The sequence below is a fragment of the Alternaria novae-zelandiae genome (assembly GCF_023758075.1).
Source record: "Alternaria novae-zelandiae strain BMP 2774 chromosome Unknown scaffold_7, whole genome shotgun sequence".
In the NCBI taxonomy this organism is placed as follows: Eukaryota; Fungi; Ascomycota; class Dothideomycetes; order Pleosporales; family Pleosporaceae; genus Alternaria; species Alternaria novae-zelandiae.
In genome coordinates, this window is record NW_026056967.1 from 679,183 (window position 1) to 699,030 (window position 19,848).

The window sequence follows — 19,848 nt, forward strand, 5'->3', positions numbered from 1 at the left end:
ACGCCACAATAAGGTTGCGGGACACGGCAGCTTAGCATGTGCGATTGTACCAAGCATGTTTGGCCCACGGCTACCTACTTTCGTTTAGGTTGATCACAGAATCTGGTCCTACGTACCTAGCCTTGCGAACGTGTGCTTGGTGCTACCGCGTGCTAACCCGTGATGTGAACCTCATGCGGAGAGCAAACACGTAGTCACATAATCTTTTATGTGAACAGTGATGAATCGAGATTGTGCTCGACATAACGGGGAAGGCCTGCTCGCATAGCAAATAGGCCACAGATAAATCAATATTCCAACATCGGTCTGGCACTTCATCACTCTCTGCGCCTCCATGTGATTGCTGAACGAGATGTTCACAGGTACGCTGCACACCCAGCATCTCACTGCATGTTCTTGTGAGATGGGTATGAACAAGTGATTCGAATACGTAACGACAAAGGGTATAATCAGCCCGACCGAACCCTTAACCAATACTACCATACCATGCACCTTACACCGTACCCAATGCCGCTAAACAACAAGACTGTTGATGATGATAATACATGTTGCCATAACTCACATAACAAACGCCCCCTATGCAGGGCGAAATCAGAGTGATCCCACCCCAAACCGCCTACTTGCCTGTCAACTCGCCCTCCAGGTGCTGGCAATTTGTTAGTCATGATGTTGCTGCGTCAGGCACGAAAGTGTTGAATACTTACCGACCACTCTGGAATGTCACGTATCCGCTGCCACATATATCTTTCCAAACGATTCGCCGCCTTTGCGTAGGGCGTGCTTTCATTGTTGTACTTGCGGCAATTGTCGAAGATGAGCTTGGCATCTCTGATGAAGTCCTCGGGGGTAGGATAAAGATCCTTTTCGTGTTTCTCTTCCATGGTCGCGAGGTCCATGGGCTCTTTGATGACGTCGTAATAGTCAAGCACTTCATCCTTATTGACAGGCTGTTGGAACGGCCAGGCATTGCTGTTGTTCTGCATGTCGTTGAGGAGATGGAGAAGGGCATTGTAGTTGGGTCCGTGGCGGGGCGCGCGAGCGAGTTCGTCCATGACAGGAGACCAGCCGGAGTTCTTGATGGCAGGAATGGTCAGGGGGTCGATGGCTTTCAGTTCGCCCTTCGCCCATTGCGTTGGCGGCGCGTGGACTTCGTAGCTCTTGCTCACGGCCCTAATCTTGGCGTTTGCGCATTCCTTCTGTTTCAAGAGCATTCTGCCACTCTCCAAGTATCTTATCTTGGGCACCATGCTACACTGCATGATGGTGCCGCCTTCGTAGTCCTTGATGTAGCCCATCCATCTTGACTTTTCCAGGGTAATCTCCTTGGTGAAGCCTTGTTTTTTGAAGTATCCGATGGCATAGTTGTCGGCGTAGGTCAAGAAGTGCATGACTTGCGAGGTGGCTTTGACGTAGTCTTTGAGATGGGACATGAGATGGGCACCGTAGCCCTTAACCTGTTGATCGGAGGAGATGGCGCAAAAGACGATTTCGGCGAACTGGCCTTTATCAAAGGGACGGTATGTTATGCCACTGGAGCGTTGTATTGTCAGCGTCTGGCCAGACATGGGACGAGAGCCTTTACATACCCTACTACCTCGAGGGGGTGTTTCACGATGGCTATGCTCAGATGGGTCCTGTCGTAGACGAGGCGCGCAATGTAGTCCTTTGGCATCTTGGGCAACTGTTTCTGGAAGATACACTTCAAGCCTGTCAAGATGATGGTGCTCTCCCTCTCCCCATCATTGTTGACCACTCTGAATTCAATCTCCCCATTGCGCTCTTCTATGACGGCGGGCTTCTCGGGGAATGGCACTATACGTTTCACGGGAGGCGCGGGGGCATCGTCGGCGGCAGAAGGTGTCGAGGGGTCCTGCTTTATGCGCTTGGGAGAGCCGTTGGGAGGGTCGGTGGTTGCCTTGCGCTTAGCTTCATCGCGAGACGAGTTAGCTTGTAATTCGCGAAGTCGTGTGTTGGAAGAAGACTGCCGGGTGTGTCGGCGAGGTATGGGGGGCGGAGCGAGCAGTGGTGAAGTTGGGGGAGAGGTGGGATAGCCCAACACGTCGCGCAACTGCGGGATGTCGTTGCGGGGAGACATGTCGGGCTTGTGGATATGATGCACGTCTGTTGACGCGCATGGAGCTGGAGAGAGTATGCGCACTTACTTTCGTCGGTCGCGCCCGCCATGTTGCAGTGTAGGGCGCCTTCTGTGTGCCGTCGCGCCTTCTCTCAGCCCTGTGCGTGGTGTTGACTGAATGTCGGGGAAGTTGCGCCTCCCGCGCTAGTCGCCCCACACCAATCACGGCCGATCACCTGCGAGTGAACACGAAAGGCCACCAAAGCAGCTTCACGAGAGAGAGACACTTACATAACCCAATTGCACGCCTGCACACATGTCGAGCCCACTTGTAGACGTCTGGGAGGCCGCTGCGTCCTCGCCCTTCAGCCCTGCCGTCGGAAAGAACACGCAGTTCACGGTCGGCTTCGTGCTGCTGGCCATCTGTATGTTGGAAGCTCTGCTGCTTAGTGGACCTCTGCTAACAACGCGCGCAGCTCTCATCTTGACTACCATCTTCGGCTTGAGTACGCGAAATAGCCACGCCCCTCTAGCGAACCTCTACTCATGCGCACACAGACCGCTCCTTCATCAACCTCCCCGTTCTCGGTGTTCCCGCGTCATTAGCATTCGGGTACGTGGCCTCGGAAGCCCAGCTACAACATGCGCCCACTGACTGCAAACAGCTTCGGCGCCGTCTACATGATCTGCGCAGTCGGCGTATACGTCTAGTTTCCTACTTCTCCATCCGGCGTTAGGGGCATACTGTGTACAATCTATGGAATACCAATAAAAAGTTCAAGACTCTCGAATCTACCTGCACGATAGCCCGTACCCTCACACTCACAACACAGCACCATGGACGAAGAGGAGCCCCCAATACTCACGGCAGTGTCAAGCTCCGCGCGACAATTGTACCTGCTCCTCCGCTGCATTGCCTTCTCCAACAAGGCTCATGTCCAGATCAGCGACATTGGCATGAAGCTCGCTGTGGATGAGGCGAGCGTCATGGAAGGTACGTAATGCCTATATGCAATGTGCTTTTGCACATTCCAGATCTGACACGACTACAGCATCCGCCTTCCTCGACAAGTCTCTCTTCACAACCTACACCTTCAATGCGCGCGCCGCACCGCCGAACTCACAACACTCCGACAGCGACGATGAACTCGACCCAACATCTACTACCACTCCCGCGTTTCAAATATCTCTTCCCGCTCTCCTTGAGACCCTCCAGATCTTCGGCCTCACCGACCCCTCCACTTCCAAACCACCATGGGCGCGCGATGGTGCATATCCCACCAGCACAGCCTTCACTGGAAACAACATACTAGGCGGCATGAACAACCTCTGTCGAATAAGCTACGATGGCCCCGGTGCTCCACTGGCGGTCACTTTGACAGAGGCGAGCATACGCACGCAATGCGATCTCACGACGTACGAGCCAGAGTACACAGACGAAATACCTTTCGATCGACAAGCCCTCGCCCTGAAAATCATCATGCGAGGCAGCTGGCTGTATGACGCAGTACAAGAGCTATCATCTACAAGCCCAGAGAAGCTCACCATGTACGCCAAAACCGTGCGCGGCAAACCCTTCTTCGCTCTATCGTCATCAGGCACTCTAGGCTCAGCGCGCGTCGAGTTCAACAATCAGCCCCAGCCTTCTGCCTACCGCACTCCTGCATCCACAAACCTTAACACGAACAATGAGGCAGCAGATCAGAAACCTACCAATCTGCTCGAGACCTTCCAGCTCAGCGATCCACAAGCCGTACTCCGCTCGTCCTACAAGTTTAGCTTGATACAAAAGGCTGCGCGTGCCATGAACGTTGCGACTAAAGTCAGTATACGAGCCGATACCCAAGGCGTGTTGAGTCTACAGTTCATGATTGAGGTTGAAGGTAGCGGGTCGGCTTCTCAAACTGGGCCTGGAGGGGCAACAGGCGGACAAGTGAGTTTCGTAGACTTTCGCTTTGTTCCGCTGGTAGAAGAGGATGACGAGGAGGCCGAGGGCGCAGACGTTGACGAGACCCTGATGCACAATGGCCCAGGAAGCGATGGCGAGAGTGGCGCTGATGATATGCTATGAGAGTACGATAGGCATCACTACTGGCAGAAAACAGGGAGCTTGAGCTCAGCGTATGCCGATTTTGCCAATTCTTATATTTGCTAGTCTGTCCAGACCCGAACAGAGTAGGAAATGAAATCCACAATCGTACAATGTCTTCTGTGATGAAGCAACCATGAACGTTTGTTTGGCAGCCTCTTACTTAGAAGTCCTGACGTTTGCTGTGCACATGGCCCCGACCTCGACAATTCCTTCTTTTACTCAAGCTGAAAAACTCCACCTGATGAAATGTAAACCTGCCATGGGGCCCATACGCCAATGCTTGGACATGTGAGGCCAGCCAAAGTTCTAGTCCTGACCTGAGTGCAAAATCAATCTGAATAGCGTAAACTAGGGATACTCAGGACGCCCAGTCGTTCCATCCATAGTTCTATGTAATGCGTCATGGGAATCAGCTTCTTTCTTGTTTTCTTCTTTCTCGAGTGTCGCGCGAGGCCATAGTATCCAATCTGATGCCCGTTATCGATGTTCGTACCGAACCGCTTTGTCGTCGCGAAGGGGGGATCGAGCTTGGTGAATCGTGTATCAGGCGTGCTAGACTCGCGTCTCGATCGAGTGGGGTTCGTGCGCTGCACGGAGCGACTTAGAACTCGAGTTCAGCTACCACGGGCATTAGCAATGGGTGGCGAATGTTCACCATTCGAATTCACCATTTGCTTTGTGGAACAGGTATCTGCCATATCGTTAGCAAAATCTCTTCAAGGTCTCAACACCCAACTTACTCCTTCTTGTTCGTGGTCAAGATGCCGTCCTTGAGCGTGCACTTCCACTTGTTCTTCACGCGCTGGACTTTGTCGTAGGTGCACAACATATAGTCGACCATTTCATCGTCGCTGTTATCGCCATCCCCAAGTTCGTCCTCCGAGTCATCTAGGTCAGAATTAATGGCGTCATCCGGATCTTCTTCTGGCTTCACGTCGTCGTCACCGTCGAAACGCGCAGGGACCGGTGCGCTTGACGAGGCCTCTGCGTCTTCGGCCTGCAGGACACGCACAGCCGCCTTGCGCTTTTTGCCCTTTGGCATCGAATCGAGCGGTACCATGAGACCACTGTCCTGACGCATAGCCATGGCATCAACGCGAGAACGCATGAAGTCGTCCGCTGCCATGCGCTCTACTGCATCAGCAGCGCGTGCGGCCTTCAAGGCCTCCCAGTCAGCCATGGCGTCACCCGAACCATCAGTCTGTGAGGTGTACATGTGATTTTGCGGTGGGGGACGCTGCTGTGGCATTCCCTGTTGTTGCTGTTGCGGAGGTCGTTGATGCTGCTGCTGCTGTTGTTGTTGCTGTTGCGCCATCATGCGCTGCTGTTGCTGCTGCTGCTGGTTCTGCATAGGCATTTGAGGCAGATGGCCCTGTTGCGCCAGATTGGGAAAGTTCTGCTGCACATGTCCTTGCTGTTGCACTCGCTGCTGTACCAGAGCGGCTGCACGCTGGTGCGCGAGCTGCTGGTTTTGATCATAAGTACCGCCGTAGCCGTTGTTCGCAGTCTGAGCAGGAGGGTAGTTAGCAACTGGTGGCTGGTATCCTCCTTCTTGCTTCACGGGCACGTTGGGGAAGTTGAGAGCCTCCTGAGGTCCGGACACGGAAGGCATATCATTGTCAACCTTTACGTTGGACGGTACCGTAGGCGGCTGACGAACAGGCTCAGGAGCAGGGTCCCATGGAAAGTGAGCAATCTTGAGAGCGGATAGCCTCTCTTGCCAGCCCTGGCGATAGTCAGTATATGCTCAGCTCAACTGCAACAAAACATGATGTGAGAACAGCCGTCACATGACAGACTATGCCTTGTTGGGAAATGATGCGTTGGTCTTGGCGGGTGGGGGAGCTGTGCAGGGGCTATAAGAAGGCATCTCAAATACTGAGGCGCCCCCGGAGCTGCCAGACCGACCGGCAACTCCGCCCCGCTTCCAGCCGCCCATCACCCAAGCCAGGCGGTCACCGCGCGATCGCCGCAGCCAGCGAAACCGATGCGAGGAATGAATTGACAAGAAAAGTGAGAGATATAAGAAGCGGTGTGACGGCAGTCGCAGATGTGCTGCGACAAAGAAAAGGAAGGCGCGCTGGCCGAGATGGAGGCCAGGTTGCAACATACCTGCTTCATCTCGTCGAGCGTGCTATGATCGACGCCCGACTCCTCGAAGTCATTCTGCGAGGTCTGGATCACCTTCTCGATGATCTGCTGGTACACGCCGCCCTGGTGGTTGCTGTTAGCAAGCCTGCCTTTACCCTTCCACCGCTCGCATGCGCGCCTTGGGGATACTAACCACGACCGAGTTCGACATGACCGCGACTGTTTGATATGGTCTGAGCTATCTAGTATACGATGCGAGCTCTGTGATAGCTGCGCGACGGCTTGTGATGGTTGCTCGCGTGCAGATGATTGAGGAATAGGCAGGCAAGCCAGGCAGGCGACGTCAGCGCTTGAGGCTGCAGAGAGGTGCGCGCGCTTGAGGAAGCTTCTGCGCGGTCAAGGAAGTTCTACGGATATCGCTAGCCCAGACGGAAGGCCTTGTACGACGTGTTCGGGTGCCCTCAGCTTTCGGGGTCGTGGGTGTATGAGTGATAGTGAGCGGCGTTCCGGCAATCATTGAGGGCGCCGGTTCGTTAGCGCCTAACGCTACTCTAGCGCCACACGTGACCATGCTCACAGCTCAACATCTGATCCAAAGTACGCGATGCAACGTTCTGGCAGATTCGAAATATAGTAGTGCTCATGATCAATATACATACGAACCGATCCAAATGTTGGTACAAACGTCGTCAGTTCATCAATTGCACCTCAAACAGCCAACTGCATCCCATAAGAAGCAAAACTCCCGCCACTGCACTCGAATCGCACCTGGGTATCTTGGCATGCTCCTCGCAATCGCTACCGGCTAATGGTCATGCACCAAAGCCTTTTGTACCGCTGCATCAACGTCCTTGCGCCTATACCCCGGTGATCGCCCGAGACACACGCCGTGTATAATGATCTCTGTCGTAATTGTCAGCCAACTGTTGACCTCTCGTGAATGTGCACACTCACCATCAATCAGCTTCGAAACGTCGAGCCAGGCAGTCTTCTTCCGTTTCTGCCTCACGACTGGTAGAGCTGCCGCTACATCGCTCATCATGTTCATGCCCAGATCTATGTTGTCCATGTGAAAGGCGGGTGTATGCGAAAACCCATAATCATACCCAGGTGCGAGATCCAAACCCAGGGTCTGATCATAAGATATTTCATAGTTGACAAGCCTAGGGTATTCACCGGTGTTCCCAAAAGACAGGTCTAACCCATAAGCTCCACTATCCGCGATGTTGTAAGAGTGGTTTGGCGGATTTGTCGACGTGGTTGACGGAGCTGCCGATGCGTTTGCGGAGTTCTGGTGAAGAGGAGGCAGACTCGTCGCGTTGTGTGGTCGCTGCCGTAGTGCGCTGTTGGGGGTTCTAGACAGTTCTTCGTCGTCAACCTCGATGACACACTCGGCGAACGAGCTCTTCGGGTCGAGCTTGCACGAGTACTTTTCTTCCAAGTAGCCCTGTACGTCGTAACAATCGAACCATTCCCCCTCGTATCCACGGAGGTCCACGCCGCGTAGCTCTTCACTCCTACCGTCTTCTGTATTCTCTATTATGAGCACCTTGTTCTCTGTTGGCCCGATTTGCCGTACGTTCCATCCGTTTCTGACAGACTTTACGTTGCCGGCAGCGTCCCGTCGCGGATAATGAGTTCCTGCACCACCGAGATGGAGGAATGGCGACTCCCACCAGTCCAGGTCTTCGTCAATGCCACGGGCCATGATAGTTCGGAAGCGGCTTCGTATTTGATCGAGGGTCTCATGAGGTAGAGAAAGCTTGAAGACACGGTTGATTGCCTAGCTGTCATGATTAGCCTTGTATCACTACTGGAGAAATGACAGTGAAGCCAAAGAAACAATTCCTACATCGACTAGCTGAAAACGTACCGTAGGGCGAGCTTGGGCGTTGCTGAGCAAATGAAACCCCGCCTCAAGCGCCGCCCTCGACAATCGTCTGGCAAATGTAGTTTCTTGGAAACTGTACGTTGTGACCGGAGGGAGCGTCTTCGACGATAACTTCGATAGAGGCGGCGTGGGTAGCCTGTTCGTTGGCGGTGTCGCTTCAGGCGTCGGTACACGGACGGAGTACGTGTGTAGGTTTGTTGTTCCATACGGTGCTTGGTGCTGACTTAGAAGGTCTACAAGCCCGAAAGGCAGCTGCGTCGGTTGGGATGAAGTATGCGATGGTGATGGGTCTGCTGGAGGCTGCGAAGATCGATGCGACTGGTCGAAGACCGCACCAGCTCCAAACTGACGGCAACCCACCAGATCGCTCCTGCGGGAGTCTACATTGCCATATGCAGCGCTGATGTGGGCGAGATAGCTATCCGGTGTTGACAACTGTGGCTGCGGACGCTTCTCAGCGGCTGGTTTCGGAACTGCGGAGTATCCCCATCCAATGTGCTGCACTTCAGGCTCCGGTTCGGCTAGCTTTGGTGCACCATTCCCTTCAATCCCGTGTTCGCCGTGTTCACCATCTTCGTCTCCCTCGTACTGGCCCTCGTTGGCTGTCTTTGTCAAGCTCGCAAACGTCTCCGTTACCAGCTTGAACTCTTGGGCCAAACTCGGATTCAGCTGTAACAGACCTGACTTGACGGTGGACTCGTTTAGCTTTAGAAAGGCCTTGTTCATCTGCTCGATAATCGAGTGGAGCTGTGTGCTTTGACTCTTCAACGACGCGATGGTGGTTTCCTTCCGCTGCCGATATGCACGCTGCGCAAGCCGGATTTGAGTTCTTCGTCTCTGGTACACCTGTCAGTACATTCGACATGAATGCTGAGATCGGATCGCGAGGAGCTTCATGCTGGGTAGTGTCATCTGAAGCACGGCAGGCTCATCAGCGTCGTTCACAGGAGGTGGGGATGACGATGAGGAGCTCACAGTGGGTCGAGCTGGAGAATACATCAACAACTTGACAGCTTCTTCGATCAGGACAGGTGCGCATGTCCCGTTTACCCTCCCGCTCCAAGAGTTGACAACGACGAATCGGGTAGATAGAACAAAAAGGACGTTGCGTCTCCACTCACATCTGCAGCCGTGGCGTCCTGTGTGTCTACCCGTGGACGGCCCCTAGCCTTCTTTCCTCCAGCACCACCGTCATCGCCGCTGTCCCTCCTGCGTGAGCGCTTCCGTGATGTCTGCGCCTGTTCTGATTCTGAGCTCGTCATGATTCTGGTTTTCGCTTCTGATACCGCTGATCGAACAGAGTAAGGTCCGGAGGTATGTCACCGAAGGAGTTCGGTGGAACCAATAGCGAGACTGACTACGAAAGGCGAAAGGATGCTGAACCGAAGTCGGTCTCCACGGACTACTAATCACTCCGTTCCGACTCTTGAAACACCGCTATCGTTCACTTGTGAGGAAAATCGTAAACGCTTCGTACAGATTCTTAATGGAGTAATTTGGTTCGCGTAAAAATAGCGGGAAGACGTTGTGTACATGTAGATTGCATCCAGAACTAGTTCAACCTGACGCAAGCCAGACGGTAGGTATGGAAAAGCAAAAGATGCTCCGGCGCCGATTCAGTGAACGGCCGCTACAGCTCACAAGGTTCGAGATCGATCAAGGGTCCGCTGTTACACGGGGCTAATGCGCGTCTCCGCACAGGATGCGGCTAGTTCCTGCTGTCTGTAGGGCGAAGAGGCGGACGAGTGCATGGGCGGGTGGGTTCATGACCATAGGTTTGCAGGCGTTGTGGTCCCATCTACGTGGGTTTATTTGCGTGCAAATTTATAACTCGCAAGCCTACCCTAGACATTCTTGATGGTGAGATGTTTGAGACCGAGGTCGTCGGACCTTAGTAGCTGGGTGTGACCAATTGTTTCGTTGTGCGTCTTGTAGCTCTGGTGCAGTTCGGGAGGCTTTGGCAGCATGATTACTGAACAACAAATTTCCCGGAACGGCAAGTGCCGCATGCCAAGCGCTGCACGTGACAACCAAGGTGCCTCCTGTCAGCAGTCTGCAGGGCTGGCGGTTATAAATTTTTCCCTCGCTTCATTGTCAGCTGGTTTCTTGTCAGCGCTTGATTATATAAGCTGTTTAAACCTCTCTAGCTTGGTAAATCAAACGGCCCCCTTTACGCTTCAGGGCGCGATACCTGGGCAGGCGCTTCCTTGGGTAGCTTCAGCCAAGTCAATACGGCATACGGGCGACGCGGCACCGGGAACAACGTAGATCCTAGAATATACAGATCATGACGTCAATGTTTGAATGAACGAGTGAACGAGACTGTCCAACTTACAAGTTGACGATGTCACAATCACGACTTACATGCGTCTCAGGTACCAATGCACTAGCCCGGTCAAGGATATTTAGAGCTTGTGTATGATCACATAATCCAACGTTGTATATCTATGCTGATGCTTGCCCTGGACCGTGTCTAAGCTTCGGCACGACGCCCAACCAGTTGTTCGATTGTTCATCTTCGCCCTGCTCTGCAGCGGCCGCTGCGTGCCCACCCCCAGACTCCCCACTAGTGTTCTTCTCCGCATCATCATATCTATCTCGAACCCCATGCCCTGTTTGCTGACTGTTTGCATCCTTTACCTCCGCCTCATGTTCCCGTACCGGTCTTTCGCTTCTCTCTGCCTCTCTCCGGGAGGGGCTTGCAGATCTAGGCGCATCGGCAGCCGCATGATGACTAGTCCGAGATTCCTCCGCCGATAAAATAGCACGATCCTCATCTATGCGCTTTTCTCCTCTGTCTTCTGCCTTGATCCATGTTTGCAGATCCTCCTCTGAAGGTTTATGGAAACACCACATCTCATCAGAAGTCGTGTATCCAGTGCCCATACCGCCTTGAAAGTTGCGCTTAAACTTTCTTTGCAGACCAGCAGCTAACCGTTTCCTGAACTCATTGTCAACTCGTAGTCGGGCAGCTATCCACTGGTCGTTCGGTCGGTGGTCGTTGGGCATGTCTTCCATAAGAGGCGTGTCCAGAATCTTCTCATCTGTCATACATCGATTAATGATGGACTTTCCGCCTCCCGAGTCGGGCGTGACCAAGCGGAGGAACTCGAGGCTAGTGCTGACGTTGAGATCAATAGCTCTTTGCGGATGGACGGTGGCCTTCATGAACAACGATGAGACATGCTTATACAAGATCGAGAAGTCGCTTTGGTTGATGTGAACGGAGCCTCGGACCGTAAGAAGATACGCAGGGGCACCATGCTCGCTGGCCTCCTTCATCAGGGACATGGACGCATCCCAGTTTTTCTGCCAATACATGAACGCTTCACTGGCGATTCCCAGCAGGGGGAGGTGTATTCGGTGCTTCGGGTCTTCCACAGGTGGCTTTACAGGCGCGCTACAAATGTGTTAGTTCCAATGTAACGATGGGGAGAAAGATATAGTCACCCCCAGATATCGTAGATTATCCCCGCTTGCACATTAGTAAATCTTTCGGTGTGCCTGAGCACTTCTACCACTGTTGCTGCTCCGAAACTATGACCAGCCACCGTCATTTTATCTACGTGAAAACGATGTTTCCATTGTGCCCAATCGATTCCGCCCAGACCTCTGGAAGAGCCTCCAACGTATCCTTCGCCTCGGAGATTCTGTCGTGCGATTTCCTCTCCATCGCCGTCAGATATCATCTTGAGTACACGATATGCTTCCTCGAGCTCGCAAAGGCGCAGCTCTATCTGTGCGCTGCGCAGTTCGCCGTCGACGCCGTGCTCGTTGTTCGGTGCGGTATCCATCGGATTATCTTTTGGGAAGATGTAGTCCTGCTATAGTTAGCCTAATAGATTCTGTATTCCAGAACCACACAGTACGCACGACATAGTGATAACCTTGCGCAATTTCTTCGTCAGTGTGATCCAGATGCTGGAACTTGGCAAAGTCTTTGTCGTCTTCTATGTCTCCGTCGCAATCCGTATGGTTCGCTTTCCCTCCTCCTTGAGCATCCTTTCTCCGCTTCCCTCGCTTCTTGTGGTTAATGAAAGTCCGCGGTCCACTCCCATCCCTATGCTCCACCGCGCACACGACGAAGCCGTAGCTCGCGAATTCAGAGCATAGACTGCTGTATGCGGTTCTAGAGCCACCAAGACCATGACTAAATATCAACAGTGGGAACATGGGCTCATCGTTCATGCCCTCGGGCGGACTACCCTGCTGGTTCTTGATCTCATACCCGTCTTTCTTCATGTTGCCTTCCGGAGGCCAATGAGTCGCAGGAGGGGCGTTCCTAAAACCGCGCAATTTGGTGAGCATGGTGGTCGCGCCAAAGACGCCGATGCTTATAGGGCTCGGTATGCCAGCAAACCGCGCATAACCCTTCGCCGTCTCCATGCGCGGCCTTGGAAGCCATGTCTCGCGACTCCATTTCTTCTCTCCTCCTGGGGCGTTCCCGTTACCACTCCCGAACGAGGCTGGGTAATATAGTGTAAACAAAACAGTCTCCAACTGCAGAAGGTGCCGGCCCTTGCGCTTGATGTTCGAGATCGGACGAGGGTGTTCGACAGGGACTTCTATCTCCATGCTGCCTATAGAGTATGGCCCTGAAGTGGGAGAGAGGGTCGAGTTCGGGTAAGGGAGATGATCGCGTATCGATGCGGGCGGTCTCGTGCGTGGCTTCTTCGCGTTGGGTATTTTGCCCGAGGACGAGGGATTGAGGATGCTGTGTCGACGGGCGTCATCTTCGTCACCCGTGATGCGCGTCTTTTGACGCTCAAGGAAAGACATGGTCGATGGCAAGCGGTGGTGTGAAGGGTGATCGAGGGTATCTTAGAAGAAAAAGCGCGTAACAAAACGGACGCGGTAGGACCACGCCTCAGGGTGATGAAAGCGATACAGCGATCGCGAAGAACAACGGCCGAGAATGCTTCGCCATGCTTAGCAGGCGCTAGGAAACCCCACCTGAAACGCTTGCTCCGCTGGCGAGACTGTGCGGATGCGCCCGGGAGACCTAGCTGTAGTGTTTGGTGTTTTGTGAGAATGCCGATGATGTCATGGGCCGGTTCCCGTGGAGCGCGTAAGTGGGGCCGATACCCCTTCGCCGTCCCTGACGAGCGCAGACACTCGGCCCACATCAAGCATGACGTGAATTCGCTGGCGTTCAATTTAAGTCATGTTGAATTGAGCTATCAACTAAGATGGTGAATAACATACTTTTCCAAAAGTTGCACAGTGTGCAATATAGCACATAACGCGAGATAGACAGAAGACATGCGTCCAACATCTCATGGGTGCTGCAGACTCGGTCGCTTTAGCTCAGGCTATGAGGTCTTCGACCTGTCCACCACTGGATATTGATCGGTACCGAAAGTAGAGTTGAGCGACACCTGTCCCGAAATCTTACCGTTCTCCATACGGATCCACGTGTCGACCACCTTCGCATCCAGCATATCCTCCTTGACGACGATCTGACGTGCGCCCCGTGTCCAATCAGTGTAGCCACCATAGCCTGAGTGACGATTGAAGCAGATGTTCAGCCCGTTGCCGTTGCTAGGAGAGTTGCCAGGGAGGTCTTTGGCCCATTCCATGCACCAGTCTACACCATGGTCGTGACCCGAGAAAACGGCCATGAGGTTTTCCGTCTCTACGAGCGCCTTCATGAAGGGAATGTCGGCTCCACTGTACTTGCAGTTGTTCCCAGTGTGATCGCAAATATCGCCCTGGTTTCCTACACTCTCCTCGTTGATGCCTGGGTTCGCCGTCTTGGAACGCCCGTTATGTTGGAAAGAATCTGCGGCGTGTATCGGAATGTGCACGAAAGCCATGCTGGGAACCGCGCGGCCATATTGCTGGCGAAGAGCGTTATTGGTATTACGGAACCATTCGACAACCTGCAAGAATCAGTACGTTATGAAAACCTGTAACAAGAGTCTCATACCTTCTCGTCGACCCAGTTCGGAACGCCGACATCATCACCAGTGGGCTGATACTTCATGCCTCCTTTGCTGTCAAAGAACCACAACAGCATCTTCAGATCAGAAGCATCCGTAGAGCTGTACACCGGGACGAAATAGTTGCTCCAGCCAACCTGATTGATATCGCCAGACACGGACTGCGTCGTGAAGGAGAGTTTCTTGCCATTGTTGCCCTTGACGTCCGACCACATGTGTTCGGACATGGCACTAGTGCTGCAAGTCTTGGAAGCATCGTGATTGCCGAACGTTGCGCCGAAAGGCAGGTTGCGGGCGACGAGTGGAGCCACGATCTGATCGATCAACGGATTTGCGTCTTGAGGGGCCACCCACTCACAGGAGAGGAGATCGCCGTTGAGGACGACGAAGTCGGGCTGCTCGTTGTCGAGGACTGAGTTCATGACACCGATTGTTTTGAAGTCTGCGAATGGACGGCCGCGCTGAGACTCAGCTACAAGTGATTAGTATAAATTGGTTTCAGGTTCATACGACGTAGAGAGATGTGATGACTTACGCTCACCGAAGTGGAGATCACTGAAGACGGAAATCGACAACTGCCTATCCGCAGCGAATTGGATACCCGCATAGTAGGGCGCGGATCTGCTGTGAAGCACAGCGGCACTGACTGCTGAAGCCAGCAGCCAGATGAATTGGGTGGACTTCAAAGTAGCCATAACGGGTTAAGGAGGATGTTGTAGGTTGATGCACTTAGAGGTAGCAGGTAGTCGAGCCGAAGGTGAAGCAAGATCAGTCGAAGTGAGGGTGCATTGCAGGCAAAGGAAGAGAGCGAGAGTGAAAGAATTGCTCACGCAGATAGCGAGGGTGAAAGTCAGGAAGGGGCGTGGGGGCCTACAACCCAATGGGGTCGAAAGTGAAGAGCGAGCGGCATCATGGGAAAGAGCTGATAGAACTCAACTCAGGTATTGTTGATACTTTACGTTGTAACGTCGATGCCGCCTACCTCAGATGCAGCAGTCGTGTGTGTTGTCTCAATTCCCCTACAATCTCCTCATCACGCAAGATCTAATGCCATTCCGACAGAAACACAAGGACGAATGGCCCCAATACCAGCCCACTCAAGATTGGGGCTATTAGAAGTGTGGAGGAAGGTAGGCAGGGAATGAATGGCCGGGGGTCCGCTCTGAGCGGTCGCGCTAGCCAAGACTTCCCCACCAAAATTTCCAGACGCGAAGTTGGGGATCATTCCTTCACCTCAGCCGCCATGAACGCCGAGGCTTATTTGCGCAAGCAAGGCTGGCAGGGCTCAGGTCACTCGCTCGATCAGACCGGCCGCGGCATCAAGAAGCCGCTTCTCATCGCGCACAAGAACGACCAGCTAGGACTCGGAAAGAAGAAGGCGGCGCATACGACAGACGACCAGTGGTGGTTGCGCGCATTTGACCAGAGTCTGCAGAGCATTGGTACAGGCAAGGACGTATGCAGTCATGCACCACTGCGCCTGCGCGATCAAATGGCTGACTTCCCCCCCAGAGCACGCTTGACCAGATCCGCACCCAAGGCATCTATCGCGGAGGTCTCTATGGCTTCTTCGTAAAGGGCGAGATGATTGGAGGTACGATTGGAGAATCCTCAGCGACCACCACAGACGCATCGAATCCCGCTTCCGGCGCAAGCACGCCTCCCACATCAGCGTCCGACACCGAAACGCCTGCGCCTACCAAGGGAAAGTCCGACAAGGAGAAGAAGCGCAAGCGAGACGAGGGAGATGATTCGGTTAGCAAAAAGGCGAAGAGCGACGCGGTCGAATCGAAGAATGAACAAAGTCTGGCGGCAGTCACGGGCAAAGACCTGAAGGCTGTAACGAAGAAGCTTGCGAAGCTGAACACCGAAGAGAAAAGCGACTACGAGACACGCGCGAAAGCAAAGGGCCAGACACTCGAGCAATACGTCCTCCGTCGCATCCAGAAGAAGACAGAAACGCGCGCTCCTAAGCCGGTCGAAGTCATCAAGGAGAAGAAATCGAAGTCAGATAAAATGGAGAAGAAGAGCAAGAAGGCGCAATAACCACGAAGATACAATGGTGTAGATGGAGAGAATAGTAGACGATCACGTCAATCTGAGGGTCGGCGCGGGATGCTCTCAGCCTTTCAGGGTCGACCGACCCGTGAAGCGCATGTGGGAGCTGTGCGGAGAGCAGAAGTAAAAGGATCCTGGCTCGAGGGGCTATATGCCGCCGATCCGTCTCCAATGAGCCGGGCGTTATCGTCAGGAATGATACCCAAGTCTGTAGGGGCCGCTGACGAATACCCCAGGACTGTGGTCTGAATGCAAAACAAGAGCCACAACGAGAGCACCGGAGCAGAGTATTGACCGGGAAGCGCAACGTTGTAGAGTCGGGACTTATAGTCGCATGCCGTACGTGCGGAATACTGTAGTTCACCAATATCGCGATGTTGTCATAGACGAGAATTATTCGATCACTCAAATAAACAGCATGAACAGCATCCACATCTTACATTTCACCAACATCTCATCCCCGCTATTATACACTGCTTCGTTCCACCAATACACACAAACAACCCCATCGTAAAAATCGTCATCGTCAGTCGAGAAGGGAAAGAAAACCCACCAAACTCTTGACAAGACAAAAACCTACCAAAAGCAGAAGTTTGTCAATAAATCACCTCGAGCAACTAACTCAACCCGTCTTCCCACTCAGAATCCAGGGCCTCTTCTCCCAAAAATCATCCTTGATGATATCCACGTGCTCCATAAGCACCGTCGCCTTGCTCCGCTTCTTCTTATCTTTATCTCTCTGCGTACGACTCATGGGTACGGGCCATCCTTCATTCGCCTGTTGAGGCGCAGTAGCTGCGGCCTTGCCATTCGTTTCCGACTGTGGTTGTTTGCCTTTATCCGGTCTGGCCTTTGAAGAGTTGGACTTGGAGGGTTTGGGTACGCTGGCGTCTTTGTTGCGACTGCTGGTGGACGGGCGGCTGGTGGGAAAGGCTTGGGAACTTGGCCCTGCAGCGGATGTTGAGGATATTAGAGTGTGGAGATCGGGGCCTGAATGAGGGTATGGTAAGGTTGCTGATGTGGGCGCAGACTGTGTGGGTGAGGAAAAGGCGTGGAGTTCTGCAATGCCTGGGTGGGAGATGTGGTCTTGCGTACCCCAGCCTTGACCCGCTCTGTTGTCTGAGTCGCTTGGCCTTCGCTGAGGCGACTCGCTGCCGTTGATGGCGTACTTGCTCCAGTCTTGCCTTGGGCTGTTTCCTTTGACCTTCTCTCGCGTGCGCATCTCCTCTTCTGCGCTCATTGGCGGACTGGGCAGAGCCTTATTCTTTTGGATCGGCGGGCTGACTTTGCGGGGCGGCGTCGATGTCGCATCTCGGGGGCTAACGATGCTTTCCTTCTCCTCCAAAGTATCTCTCGTGGCTTTGAGTGTTGACGTTGATCGATGGACCGGTAAAGACAGTTTCCGAGGCTTGCTGTTGGCAGGAATGCTGGATATTCGCAGTGGTATAGACGGGGGCTTCACTGCAGGTGTGCTAGATGACGCAAAATATGAAGGTAGAGAAGGCTGGCTCGGCGATCGTTGTTTGACACGCGAAGGCTTCACTTGAGGTGGGTATGAATGTGTCAAAGAAGCAGAAGCGGAGTGGGAGAATCCATGGCTGGCCGCTGCAGTGGCATGGTGGCGGTAGCCTGCTATAGGAAAATCTGCGGGAAAATCGCCTTGTGGTGTTACTGGGGAAAAATTGGTACGTGTTGTCGGATTCGGTTGGCTCAATGACATCGGAGGCTTGCTGCTTGGCTTCAATATTGGTGGGGACAGCGGCAAAGGCGTCAACGATGGTAGATGTTGCTTGCCGTTTAAGGAGCCATTGTTGTTCCAGGTGGCAGTCGTTGGCGGGGAGAGCGGCATGGACGAACCTGGCATGTTACCCTCACCATCGGAGCCAATCGGATTGGACCTGAGTGGGTTGGGGAATGCTGATCTCGAAATCGTAGGTGGTGATGGCGGCGGTGATGGCGTCGATGTTGTAGAGAGAAAGGTTGGACGTCTGCATAGACCTGGATTCTCCGCCATCTCTTTTTTGTCCGGCAGATAGGGGATAGACCTCTCAATAGACTGTGATGCGTGATGATTGGACGCTCGCTTTGGTGTTGGCTGAGCGATCGGTGGCGTTGGGAAGTCCGACAGCACGGGTGACGACAATGCCTCGGTCGGTGGTGTAGGGAAAAACTGCCACGGTTAGATACGTGGACGTGAATGCTGATGGTGCTGAAGCATCTCTTACATCTCTGTACAGCACCGTGCCTTTCTTGAAGCACTCTGGTTCGTTGTTGTAGTTGATTCCGAACTCCTTGAACAAGATCTCGTTCTTGTCGGATGACACTGTGCCTTTGAGTCTTTGCTCTGCTTCTCGCGCTCCCATGCCACCCTGCTGAACAAGGGTCCAGAAAGTGGTGTTGTAGAGATTGTTGATATGACCTGCACGATGGTCAGAGCCACTCTACGACCGACACCAAGAGCAAGCAAAAGATCCTGTCTAACAAGAAACGGCAGGAAGAAGGTGATGCATCAAAACACTTACAATCGGCTTGCCGCCAGCTCATATAGTGTCGAAGGTTGATATCGCTTGGGTATAAGACCGCACGCCCATCGAATGTCGGTAGGGGTGCTGTGAGTGGCTTATCCGGAAAGTATGTTGACCAAGAATACACATAGTAAGCAGTGAAAGTCGAGACAATCGTCGTAGTCAGTTTGCTAAACGGGGATCAGTTCTAGACGAATGACCACCGGAGGTGATAAAGTTGCACCAATAGGAGGATTCCCGTACCTGGCTCGTCGTTCGAATAAGGCGCAGTCCTTGTGAAAGACGAAACTGCGACCCACGTCAGCTAAGCCGCCCCGAAACATGCTGCCCCACCCCTGTGTATACCGCGCTGGGAACATTGGGCAGCTCGATGGAGGCATAATCAATCTCAAACACAACGTGCTCGAATAAAAGAATGCAACATACCTGTATTCGTCGCTGTTGCCAAATGCAAGGACAAGGTCGGGCAGCTCCTTCATGACCGCTATGGCTGCAGCATTCATGACATCAAGGCCATTCTTGTCGTTTGGCTTGAGGAACTCATATTTGGACGTGAACCTGTTCGCGCGTTGTTAACAATGGCCCTTGTTGGTGTACAATAGCCGAGATGTTGGCCTGGGGCAGCAATTCCGTTCATGCAACATGGTGACGGGTACCTGCATATCCCGGACCAAGAAAGTTTGCCACGGCGCAAGTGAGGGAGAGAGAATTGGTGAGCGTACTTGGAAAAGCCACGTCCGTCTATCCGTACTACGATCCAGGTGTTGGGAATTAGATTGTCGGGCTGCTCGAACCCGCGCACGTATTCGAATCTGGAGTCCGTTAGTTGAGGTCCGGTGAGCTCGTGCAGGCGGCCAGCTCTGGACGTTGGCGGCAGCTTCCCCACCCGCTTCGAAAAGCTATCGATTACTCACTTGCTGTTCGCCATTTATGGCCTCTCTGCAGATAACAACCTTTCTGCCCCTGCACAGGCGCACGGCATAGTCTTTGAGCGATGAAAGACAAGAATTGACGGACGTCAGCGCGAGCTTGTTTGCTGCTCAGGAGTGCGTAAGTGTGGTTTTGAAGGCTGAGAGTCCGGGGCTTAGGCTAACCCGGTGTGCAGTACAGCAAAAGACGGTGTTTCAGGTTTGCAGATGTAATGCAGCTACCGCGACAAGCTTCTCGAGCCGACT

General features: G+C 53.4%; 7 protein-coding genes across 7 annotated transcripts; 2 read left to right on the plus strand and 5 right to left on the minus strand.

The window, feature by feature from the left end:
* Positions 1-616: 616 nt before the first annotated feature.
* Positions 617-2,095, minus strand: GCN5 (histone acetyltransferase; the record flags this gene model as incomplete). Its single annotated transcript, XM_049397880.1, has 3 exons — positions 617-646; positions 705-1,530; positions 1,587-2,095. The coding sequence occupies 3 exons, from the start codon at positions 2,093-2,095 to the stop codon at positions 617-619; spliced, it is 1,365 nt and encodes a 454-aa protein (XP_049256325.1).
* Positions 2,096-2,390: 295 nt separating this feature from the next.
* J4E88_004234 (uncharacterized protein) lies at positions 2,391-4,145 on the plus strand (the record flags this gene model as incomplete). Its single annotated transcript, XM_049397881.1, has 5 exons — positions 2,391-2,499; positions 2,551-2,580; positions 2,633-2,687; positions 2,908-3,068; positions 3,127-4,145. 5 exons carry the CDS (start codon positions 2,391-2,393, stop codon positions 4,143-4,145), a joined length of 1,374 nt encoding a protein of 457 aa, XP_049256326.1.
* A 672-nt stretch (positions 4,146-4,817) lies between these two features.
* On the minus strand, positions 4,818-9,410 carry J4E88_004235 (uncharacterized protein; the record flags this gene model as incomplete). The annotated part of the gene is made up of 7 exons (XM_049397882.1): positions 4,818-4,857; positions 4,907-5,892; positions 6,279-6,380; positions 6,451-6,476; positions 7,212-8,040; positions 8,131-8,985; positions 9,270-9,410. The coding sequence occupies 7 exons, from the start codon at positions 9,408-9,410 to the stop codon at positions 4,818-4,820; spliced, it is 2,979 nt and encodes a 992-aa protein (XP_049256327.1).
* A 1,183-nt stretch (positions 9,411-10,593) lies between these two features.
* J4E88_004236 (uncharacterized protein) lies at positions 10,594-12,927 on the minus strand (the record flags this gene model as incomplete). The annotated part of the gene is made up of 3 exons (XM_049397883.1): positions 10,594-11,548; positions 11,599-11,969; positions 12,022-12,927. 3 exons carry the CDS (start codon positions 12,925-12,927, stop codon positions 10,594-10,596), a joined length of 2,232 nt encoding a protein of 743 aa, XP_049256328.1.
* Positions 12,928-13,460: 533 nt separating this feature from the next.
* J4E88_004237 (uncharacterized protein) lies at positions 13,461-14,785 on the minus strand (the record flags this gene model as incomplete). The annotated part of the gene is made up of 3 exons (XM_049397884.1): positions 13,461-14,030; positions 14,078-14,562; positions 14,626-14,785. The coding sequence occupies 3 exons, from the start codon at positions 14,783-14,785 to the stop codon at positions 13,461-13,463; spliced, it is 1,215 nt and encodes a 404-aa protein (XP_049256329.1).
* Positions 14,786-15,333: 548 nt separating this feature from the next.
* On the plus strand, positions 15,334-16,136 carry J4E88_004238 (uncharacterized protein; the record flags this gene model as incomplete). The annotated part of the gene is made up of 2 exons (XM_049397885.1): positions 15,334-15,546; positions 15,603-16,136. The coding sequence occupies 2 exons, from the start codon at positions 15,334-15,336 to the stop codon at positions 16,134-16,136; spliced, it is 747 nt and encodes a 248-aa protein (XP_049256330.1).
* Positions 16,137-16,770: 634 nt separating this feature from the next.
* On the minus strand, positions 16,771-19,601 carry J4E88_004239 (uncharacterized protein; the record flags this gene model as incomplete). The annotated part of the gene is made up of 6 exons (XM_049397886.1): positions 16,771-17,604; positions 18,374-18,567; positions 18,917-18,945; positions 19,100-19,231; positions 19,396-19,485; positions 19,588-19,601. The coding sequence occupies 6 exons, from the start codon at positions 19,599-19,601 to the stop codon at positions 16,771-16,773; spliced, it is 1,293 nt and encodes a 430-aa protein (XP_049256331.1).
* Positions 19,602-19,848: the final 247 nt, after the last annotated feature.